At 42.8% G+C, this 10,684-nt stretch overlaps 1 protein-coding gene across 1 annotated transcript in view; it reads right to left on the bottom strand.

The window, feature by feature from the left end:
* The window catches only part of Dync1li1 (dynein cytoplasmic 1 light intermediate chain 1), a 36,726-nt gene that overhangs the window by 12,055 nt on the left and 13,987 nt on the right, over positions 1–10,684 (bottom strand). The window contains exons 3-5 of the mRNA XM_021171631.2: positions 6,430–6,546; positions 5,334–5,564; positions 2,038–2,207 (exon numbers count right to left, since the gene is read on the bottom strand). Of these exons, the coding sequence (XP_021027290.1) occupies positions 2,038–2,207; positions 5,334–5,564; positions 6,430–6,546 (518 nt within the window). The remainder of the gene's footprint in view (positions 1–2,037; positions 2,208–5,333; positions 5,565–6,429; positions 6,547–10,684) is intronic.

Here is a 10,684-nt window from a genome sequence, read left to right as displayed (position 1 = left end):
AAAAAAAAAAAAAAAAAAAAACCAGGAATAATTTTAGGCCTTTAGGGTTATATTAGTTCTAGGAGTGCAGCTCCAGGCAGAACGTAGCATACCCAAGGCCCTGAGTCTCAGGGGAATGGAATAGAACAGTTACTGTCCTGAAACTTTCTCAGCTATTCCACGGTGGACTAAAAACACATTACTTAGTACCAAGGGGAAAGAAAATGGGCTTTGGCAGGTAAGTCAGGCCTTAAAAGAATTATCTTTTCATTATAAAATATATTCAGTAAAAGAGCTGAGCTAAGAGAAATTTCTGCGTATTTTATAGGTATGAGGTAAGGTCTGGCTATGTAACACAGGCTGGTCTGGAGCTCGTGAGCTTCCTGATTCCTGAGAGCTGGGATTCGGCTGTGCACTACCATGTCCGTAAGCCAGCAGAATTTTGAAAAAAGTGATCCTGTCAGCACCTTTTAATAAATACACAAATAACAAGTTGATATCAATATTACATAACAGGTGATACAAGGAGTTTAAAAGTAAGCCGTGGACTATGAACATAGTGTTACCTAAAATGCTTGCCTAGCATATGCAACGCTCTAGGCTCAGCCCTATCCTGGTCTGTAGGAGTAGGAAATGGCTGCATTCATCCGAAAATGCTCGTTTTTTGTTTTTTGGGGGTTTTTTTTTTTTTGGTTTTTGTTTTTGTGGGGGTTTTTTTTTGTTGTTGTTTTTTTGAGACAGGGTTTCTCTGTGTATCCCTGGCTGACCTGAAACTCACTTTGTAGACCAGGCTGGCCTTGAACTCAGTAATCCACCTGCTTCTGCCTTCCGATTGCTGGGATTAAAGGCCACTACTGCTCAGTTTGAAAATACTCTTCTCTCTTATAACCTGAAGAAACTGGTACAAGGAGAGAGAGCTCAACAGTTACGAGCACTGCCTGCCACTGTTCCAGAGTACTAAATTCAATCTCAACAACCACATGGTGGCTCACAACCGTCTCTACTGGGATCTGATGCCCCCTTCTGGCAGGCAGACATATATGCAGATACAGCTCACAGGTCCATTAAATAAATAAATAAGAAGAAAATTTCTAGCTTTAAAATAAAAAGTATAATAAGCTGGTGGCGGTGATGGTGACCGCCTTTAGTCCCAGCACTGAGGAGGCAGAGGGATTCAGGGAGAAACAAGAGAAACCCTGCCTCAAAAGACAAAAACAAAAACAATTAAAAAAGAAAAAGAAACTAGTATAATAAAAGGTAATGCTGAAAGCATTTCATTTTAAGTTGCACACAGTGGTGACACACACATTTAATTGCAGCACTGGAGACAGAGGAAGCAAGTTCCTGGTTAGCCTTTGTGGGCTGGGTGATGGTGCAGCAGGGAAGAGCACTGGCTGCTCTTCCAGAAGATCCCGGGGAAGGCACATGGCGGCTCACAATCATCTAAAACTCCAGTACCAGGAGACCTGACACCGCTCTGGCCTCTGAGAGCACTGATGCACACGGAGCACAGACATACAGGCAAGCAAAACACCATATACATAAAAAAATTAACAAACTAAAATAATAAATATGCTATCATTTTACCTATAACGATTTTTTTTTCTTTTTTTGGTTTTTCGAGATAGGGTTTCTCTGTGTAGCCCTGGCTGTCCTGGAACTCACTCTGTAGACCAGGCTGGCCTCGAACTCAGAAATCCGCCTGCCTCTGCCTCCTGAGTNGAGTGCTGAGATTAAAGGCGTGCGCCACCACGCCCGGCCTGTAATGATTTCTAAGGAACTAGTGGTATAGTGAGGTCTAACTGAAATTCTGAAGATGAAGTTCAACCATGAACAATGTATTTGAAATACTGTTTTCTTTCAAAGAAACTGTTTCAGACCCCAAACACTTCATCAGGGTGGTAGTGCATGCTTGTGGTTCTATCATCCAGAGACCAGGGCATGAACAAAGTGAATCTCATGGACACGAGACCCTCTCTCAAAAGAAAACAGACATCTAGGAAAACTAACACCCAAACATAAAAGACAGTTAGTTGCAAGGTCAGAAAGCAAACTAACCTTCGTGCAGACGACGAGCACTGGTAGGCCCAGGTTGTGTGTGAGTGTGTCTGCACCCAGGGGCAGGACAACACTGTCATCTCTGTCCTCCTGCGCACCAGTGGTTCTTCTCTGAGGGGAAGCTGGGAAGTCTTCTCCTGGCTCCACGTACTCTTGGAAGTCTCTAATCACTGGGGGTCAAAGGAAACATAGTTTAGAAATGGAACCATGTGAGCCTTCTTTATTTCTGCCACAATTTAAATTTATTTTTTCTGGGCTTAGAAACCATCTTACATAGGAAAAGAAACAAAAAATGACTTTAGAAATGCTACATATACAAAAGAAAAGTATACAATGACAGGGCACACATCACTGACTGTATAGATGTTTCCACACAGATGGCTCTACACAGTGGGGTTCTGAATAGGGTTAGTTAGTTATATAGGACCTTGGCGGCCAGAGATGGCTCAGTGGTAAAGGTCCCTGCTGTCAAGCCTGATGACCGAGTTTCATACCTGAGACCCACAAAACAGAAGGAGAGAACCAACTCCTGCAAATATTCTCTAACCTCCACATGTAGTTGCACCTGAATCCACACACACAAGTAAAAACTATGATTTATTGTATCAAGTGTGTATCCTGTATACACTCTTCACATGTATGTACTGCATACACACACACACACACACGCAGCTTTGGCCCTCTGTCTTCTTTAAAGGAAGGAATTACATAAAACTAAACATGGAAGAAAAAGAATCCACAACTTAAGGGTTTCCAGAGGACCTGGGTTCAGTTCCCCGCACCCACATGGTGTCTAACAATCATCTGTAACTCTAGTTCCAGGGAACCTGATGCTCTCTCTGGTCTCCCTGGGCATTAAATATGCATAGTACATAGACGACAGACATGCATGCAAAACATCCATAGACATAAGTAAAATAAATAAAACATAGTGCTAACTAAGCATGGGAGACTACACCTGTATTCCTAGCATAACCTGAGACAGGAGTAATTCAGACTGTCCTTAAATCCTCCTGCTTCAGTCTACAGAGAGCTGAGATTATAGGCAAAAGCCACCACACTCTCTGCTGGTGACTTCTTTTTTTTTATTTTTTTTTTCTTAAGATTTTTTATTTATTATATGTAAGTATACTGTAGCTGTCTTCAAGACACTCCAGAAGAGGGCGCCAGATCTCGTTGCGGATGGTTGTGAGCCACCATGTGGTTGCTGGGATTTGAACTCTGGACCTTCGGAAGAGCAGTCAGGTGCTCTTACCCACTGAGCCATCTCACCAGCCCTGCTGGTGACTTCTTTCTCTTGTGAGAGGGTCTCCCTATGTAGTTCAGGCTGGCCTGGAATTCACCTCACTTAGCCTCCTGAGTATTGGGACTAGAGGTGAGCTAGCATGCTCTGCGTGAATGCAGATCCTAATCAGGTCTGTCCACAACTCCTTGCTGGTTAGGAGTTTCTGCCAGGAGCTGGGGAGATAGCTAACTTGGAAAAGCACTTGTTGGCAAGCACAAGAACCTGAGTTCATTATCTCCACCACTCACATAAAAGCTAGGCCCAGTAGTAAGTACTGTAATCCAAGCACTGCTAATGCAGAGAAAACCAGATGTCTGTAGCTCACCGGCCAGCTACAGCTGAACTATGTGAGCTCCAGGTTCAGTGAGAGACCCCGTCTCAAAACACAAGGCGGATAGATAGGCTGGAAAGATGGCTAGGCTCTTGGCAGAATTTTGGTTCTCAGTACCATGGGCAGCTACAATGGTATAATGTAGAAGTTTGGTCTTTCTTCCTTACAGCTACATGCTCCCAGAAATACGACTGAGAGTGAAATGTATTTATGAGTATCTTGGCCATATAGCTAGGTTCTTCTCTGACTAGATCATAATTTAAAATAACCCATTTATTGTAATCTACTTTCTGCCATGTGGCTTGTTATCTGTGCTCAGGTACCACGTGTCTGTCTTGTCACATCTTCCTGAGTGTTCTCTGTTCTGTCCTGAGTTCAGTTACCTGCTGGTTTACTTCCGTCTCATCTCATTCAAGGGCAAATTTCTCTCGCCTCTCACTATTTCCCAGAATTCTTTCTCTTCCTGCTAGTGACCCACCTCGTATTTCCTGACTCAGCTCATTGCCCATAGGTTTTTTTATTGACACATGGTGCTTATAAGAGATTCTTTCTCTCTACAGTGTAATTCTAGCTCCAGGGATCCAAAGTTCTCTTCTGGATTCTGTAAGCTCCTACACTCACATGTGAACACTTCTTACAATATACACACAACATTTAAAATAAAGAGGTCACCAGGTGGTGGGTATATGCCTTTGATCCCAGCACTCAGGAGGCAGAGACAGGTGGATCACTATGAGTTCGAGGCCAGTCTGGTCTACAGAGTGAGTTCCAGGACAACCAAGGCCACACAGAAAAACTGTCTTGAAAAAACAAAATCAATCAATCAATCAATCAATGGGATCTATATGGGCACCTCCATACAAACTCATACATAACAGACACAAGAGTGTGAACTCGAATCACACATGATTCTAATACAAGCATAGACTGGGGGTACTGGGGAGAAAAACCACTCCACAGACAGTGATCATCAGTGACAGGAAACTATAGATTAACAGTCAGCTGTGGTGGCACATCTATAATCTCATGGAGGGAGGGGGAAAGAATTCAGCCCGGCCTAAGGTACAGAGGGAGACATTGTTCCAAAAACAAACAAAGAGACATATACATAAAATAACAATTCATGTGCAAAACACATAAGAGTGTGAAGCAGAGCATACAGCAATGGTTCTAGCACAAGTATGGACTGAGGGGAAGAGAGGAAATGACTGCACAGGCAAAGTCACCCACACTCTAATGAACTCTGTAAATACCAACTTAACATCTTTTTATTATGTTAACATCTTTTCATGCACATTTCATATTAACAAAGTTAATAAGCTAACAGTCACAAAAATGCTAGAAGTGATGACCTGAAGACAGGCTCACATTTTTGCAAGTAAAAATGACCTTTCAAAATGAAGACCCATAGTCATTTGACAAGAGTAAAACATACTTCTACCAAAGAATTTACCATTATGTATATTAAATAATAAAACTCTACAAATCATTCAAATTAAATTTCAAATGGTAATCATATTGTATTTCCTTCACTGAATCTTGTTTGTAGAGAAAACAATTGGAATGTCTTTTATAGTCAGCTAAGATATCTCAATGGAAGCCCACATTAGCATGTCTGGTTTTTATAGCCTGCTAAGATATTTCAATGGGAGCCCACATTAGCATTTTCTGGCCACTCACACTTCTGCTCCATTTCCTTCATCTCTTCAGGGGGGATTTTCAGCTTGTCGACATGTTCTCTCACCACACTTGCCCATTTCTGTAAGGAATCCAAAGCAGTCCAAGGCTTTGACATATCAACAACCAACATGACCAGAGTGTCCCTCAGAGAAAGGGCATCCAGAGAGAACTTGAGTAGCCCTTTGTGGTATAGATCTCCATCTAAGATCCATACATTACATCTTGTTTGATCTACAAAAAAAACAAAACAAAACAAAAGAAGCCACAGTTTCTTTTAACAGCACTATTAAGTCATTTACTTATACACAGGAGATGTCTGTTGGCATTGATGAAGGTTTACTCTTTGGGTCAAATGTGACCGTTCAGAAAGGGTTGACATGATGTAACAGGCAGCTACAGGATGAGAGCCTCCTTCCTTTTTCCTACTCCTTAATCAAGGTCAAAACAGTAAATATTATGTTTATATTTTACCATCAACAGACAGAGCTGTACCAAAAAAAAAGCTGGGCAGTGGTGGCACACGCCTTTAATCCCAGCACTCGGGAGGCAGAGGCAGGTGGATTTCTGAGTTCAAGGCCAGCCTGGTCTACAAAGTGAGTTCCAGGACAGCCAGGGCTAACAGAGAAACCCTGTCTCGAAAAACCACAAAAAAACAAAAAACAAAAAACAAAAACAAACCAAAACAAAACAGACAGAGCTGTACATACTCAGAAAGGACAGTGTCCTATGGATGAAAACAGGGCTGTGCAAGTGAGAGCCACTACAGGGACAATTACAATTACAGAAGGAGATGAGGAAAGGGTGGAGGAAGGGTGGGCAAAACAATCACCACACTGAGGAAAGGGAACTCAAAACTGAGGCTGTTTCTTAAGGCTGGCCGGAAGGCTAACATGCCACATGTACAAACACACTAACAGCTTAAAACTATACTATCTGAAACTCCACTTCACACCAACAGAAGCTTGTCTATACCTAACTAGTCACTGACCCAAGTGACATTCTAGAACTCCTGCTGAGCGATGACAAACTGGACAAAACCCAACTGTGGTGGGGAGCAGCAGAGTCCCTCCGAGTTGACTGAGGAGGCCACACTCACCATCCCTGTCTTCGTCGTGCACATTTAAGTACAGGTACTCCAGTCCTCTTCCCTTCTTGTACTCCTCTATGCCCTGAATTCTTCTTATGAGGCTTGTCTTCCCAGCTCCGTCTTCACCTACATACATACATTGTTTAAAAAAGGGCAGTTTTAATTGTAGTGTGGACCAGGGACACATCATAGCACCATGTGAAGGCAAGGTAATCCACAGAAGACTGCCAGGCAGCTGCACCCTGGGGACACAGACTCCATAGCAGACTTCCTTCTCCCAGTGCTGCTGCTACCTGGTTAAAGCTTGTCCATCCTGCTCTAAATGATGTCTTCCATGGGACAGAGTGACAAAGTCAGATGCCACAGCTTTGGGAAGTGCCACATTTACAGCAGCCTAGATTAGTCTGTAAAGTGTGAAGGGCTCCCTCTAAGCCTTCAGTCTGAAGATTTTCAGTTATATAGAGAAACTTTTGTTTGTTTAAAGACCAGAGTACAGGCAAGCTTACAAAGTATACCGCAATTTCAGTGGGCAAGGATGATAACAGAGCCACCAACCTCCTTTTGAGTTTTTAAAAAATAATTACTTTAAAATTAGGTGAATGAATTGAGGGTGGTGCTCATGAGTTCAGGTGTCTGTGGAGGCCAGAGAATCTGACTTCTCTGGACATGGAGTTACACATTGCTGTGAGCCACCCAACATGGGTACTGGGAACCAAACACAGATTCTCAGCAAGAACAGAGGTTTTCTAAACCACTAATCTGCTTCTCCAGTACTCTCCATCTTGTCTTTTTGAGAAAAGGTCTCACTATGTAGCTCAGGTTGGTCTCTAACTTAAAATCTGTCCCCGGCTGGGACTACGTGAATGCCACCACTCCTGACCTAGGAACAACTCCCAGTGGCCTGGTCTGAGTCACGCCCACACTGCAGAGAGTACATGGCTCACTGGACTGATCAGGACAGGGAACTGGGTCCTCAGCAGAACCATCACCGACCATGAGACACGGGGCTGGGAGAGCAGAGGAGGGACAGTAAGTTGGGCAAGAAAAAAGAAGAGAAGGGGGCTAGAGAGATGGCTCAGCGGTTAAGAGCAATGACTGCTCTTCCAGAGGTCCTGAGTTCAATTCCCAGCAACCACATGGTGGCTCACAACCATCTGTAATGGGATCTGATGCTCTCTTCTTGTATGTCTGAAGACAGCTACAGTATACTCATTAAATATATATATATATATATATATATATATATATAAATCTTTTTTAAAAAAAAAAAGAAGAGAATGACTATGGAATAGACAAAAGTAAGAAATAGCCTTAAAAATATTAATGTTAGTGAAGTGTATGATTTAAACTTGGCAGAGAAGAAAAGTCTAAGAACTGGGATGTAACTTAGTTGGCAGTCTTGCCTGACATGCACAAAGGCCTGAGTTCCTTTCCAGCACAACATAAACTTGGTATGGAGAAGCATGTCTGCAATCCGGTACTTAGTAAGTAGGGGCAGAAGGTTCAGAAGTTCAAAGTCAGCCTCAGCTACAAATTAAGTCTGAAACCAGCATAGACTACAGGAGACCTCGTCTCAATATTTTTCTTCATCATATTTTTATTTTATGTGTTTGTGTGTAAGAACTTTGCCTGCACATATGTCTGTGCACAAAATGCAGGCTTAGTGCCAGTGGAAATGGCCCTGCCTAGAGCCCTGGAGATGAAAGGTGTCTTTTCAGTTAAAGCTCCCTCTTCATTAGATGACTCCAGGTTCACCAAGCTGAGGGGAAAACTAACCATCACGTACCGGAAGTAGTGGTGCACACCTGCAATCCCAGCACTTAGTAGAATGAGGTAATGGATTGAGAGCTTGAGGCTAACCTGGGCTACATAGCTAATTCACGTCAGGCTATATATACTATAAACCTCAAACCTCCAAGTCCCAAAATAGAAGGTACCTCACAGCATTCACTACCATATTTCATAGTGGGAGGCTAGTTATTTTCACAAATCATTTCTTTTTTTAAATCTTTTTTTTTTTTAAGATTTATTTATTTTATATATGTGAGTACTGTCTTCAGACACACCAGAAGAGAGCATTGGCTCCTAATACAAATGGTTGTGAGCCACCATGTGGTTGCTGGGAATTGAAGTGCTGAGCCCTCTCTCCAGCCTACAAATCATTTCCAATACTCCATTATGAGCAGTAATAACCATCAGTATGCGTCAGAAGTTTGACATTCATTCATTCATTCATACATGCATGCATATGTACATATTCAATGGGATCAGTACAATGAAAGGCATTTGCACTCTGTTGTTCACTGCAGCATTATCTATCCACAATGACAAGATATGAAACCCAATCCAAGAATCAGAATCAGATTAATGAATAAAGAAAGTTCAGTAAGACTAAGCATGGAAGTACAGAGCCATTCAGGACTTGGAAGGCAGAAAGATGATGAGTTGGAAACCAGCTTAGGCTACGTGAGACCCTGTCTCAAAAAAAAAATAAAAAGGATAGATACACAGAAGATTACTATAAAGTCATGGAAGAAATTCTGGCATTTGTGAAAACAGGGCTGAACTCAGAGGACACAATGTTAAGTGAGATAAGCCAGGCACAGAAGACAAATACCACAAATGCCCTCCTTCTACACAGAGCTGGAAGCTGAGCTCACAGACAGAGTGTGAGGTGCGCGTTCCCAGGATCTGGGGAGCTGCTGAGGCAAAGGCACAAAGGTCACAGTCTCAGGTAGATGGAAAGGCGGTATGAGAGCTCTCCTGCACTGCAGGAAACACCATGTCATGAGGGGACTATGAGGGGGCTGCCTAGAGCACACAGCAGCATGGGGTGGGGGTAGGGGGGCACTGTCCAGAGCACGCTGAGGCTTCTTTTTTTTTTTTTTTTTTAGATTTATTTATTTATGTATTATATATAAGTACACTGTAGCTGTCTTCAGACACTCCAGAAGAGGGAGTCAGATCTCGTTATGGATGGTTGTGAGCCATCATGTGGTTGCTGGGATTTGAACTCTGGACCTTCGGAAGAGCAGTCGGGTGCTCTTACCCACTGAGCCATCTCACCAGCCCGAGGCTTCTTATTATAAGACCAAAACATATGACATGACAAGCTATTGCCCAAGGTGCATATGCCCCACACAGTATGTTGTGCACAGCAAGCATGTATAATTTCACCTAATTAAGAAAATGAATGTGGCAATTAAATAAGTATTCTGCACTACTTTTATGTATACTATTAAACTAGCCATCAAAACAACAGATTAGGTTGAAAACAATAATATCTATGATAATAACAGTAATTCCCAGGATAACCCATCATGCTTAAGCTGGAAATAAAGCTAAGCGTTGCAAAGTCGGATATGTCAAAACTGTTGTAGCTTAATATAGCATTAACTTATATCTTTGTAATTGCTTAAGAACTATAAGGAGGAGAATTTCTACCATCACCCCAGGAGGCTGGAGCAGATTCTCACATTAAAAATCATTTTAGTCACTGGGCGGTGGAGGCACACGCATTTAATCCCAGCATTTGGGAGGCAGAGGCAGGTGGATTTCTGAGTTTGAGGCCAGCCTGGTCTACAGAGTGAGTTCTAGGACAGCCAGGTCTACACAGAGAAACCCTGTCTCAAAAAAAAAAAAAAAATCATTTTAGTCACCCTGTTAGAACTATAGAAGTGCTTAAGAGAGCTGCACCTGCATACAAACCATACACTAGAAATACAAAACCCACCTGCCACAATCACTGTCCAACTCAGGAGAGAGGATTCTAGTATTCCACAAGTCAGACAGCTTTCCACCAAAGGCAACACTTCAGCCAAACCTTGCAGGATTAATTAACCACCAGGAGTTAATCATTTCAGGAAGAGAAAGTAAGTGCAAAACCCAGGCACAAGAAGCTTCCTTCTAACAAGGACAAACAAACACTTGTCATGGCGGCACAGCCTACAGTCCCAACACCACTCTGGGAAGTGAGGTAAGATCCCAAGTTTGAGACTAGCTTGGGCTATATGGAGAGTAGACTGACCAAGGGGACAAGCCTGAGGCCAGCATGCCAGGTTAAGAAAGTTAAACTGTCCTTATGACAATGGAGAACCACCAGCAGTTTAGATATTTTAGAAAGACTGTGTGGCAGAAGCCAGAAGCCAGACTCTTAAATTCAAGTCTGGGAAGCTGAGCAGTGGTGGTGCACGCCTTTGATCCCAGCACTTGGGAGGCAGAGGCAGGCGTCTTTCGGAGTTCGAGGCCAGCCTGGTAAACAAAG

This window comes from Mus caroli, chromosome 9, assembly GCF_900094665.2.
Source record: "Mus caroli chromosome 9, CAROLI_EIJ_v1.1, whole genome shotgun sequence".
NCBI lineage: Eukaryota > Metazoa > Chordata > Mammalia > Rodentia > Muridae > Mus > Mus caroli.
Note: the sequence above shows the minus strand (reverse complement) of the source record. Positions and strands in the feature narration are given on the sequence as shown.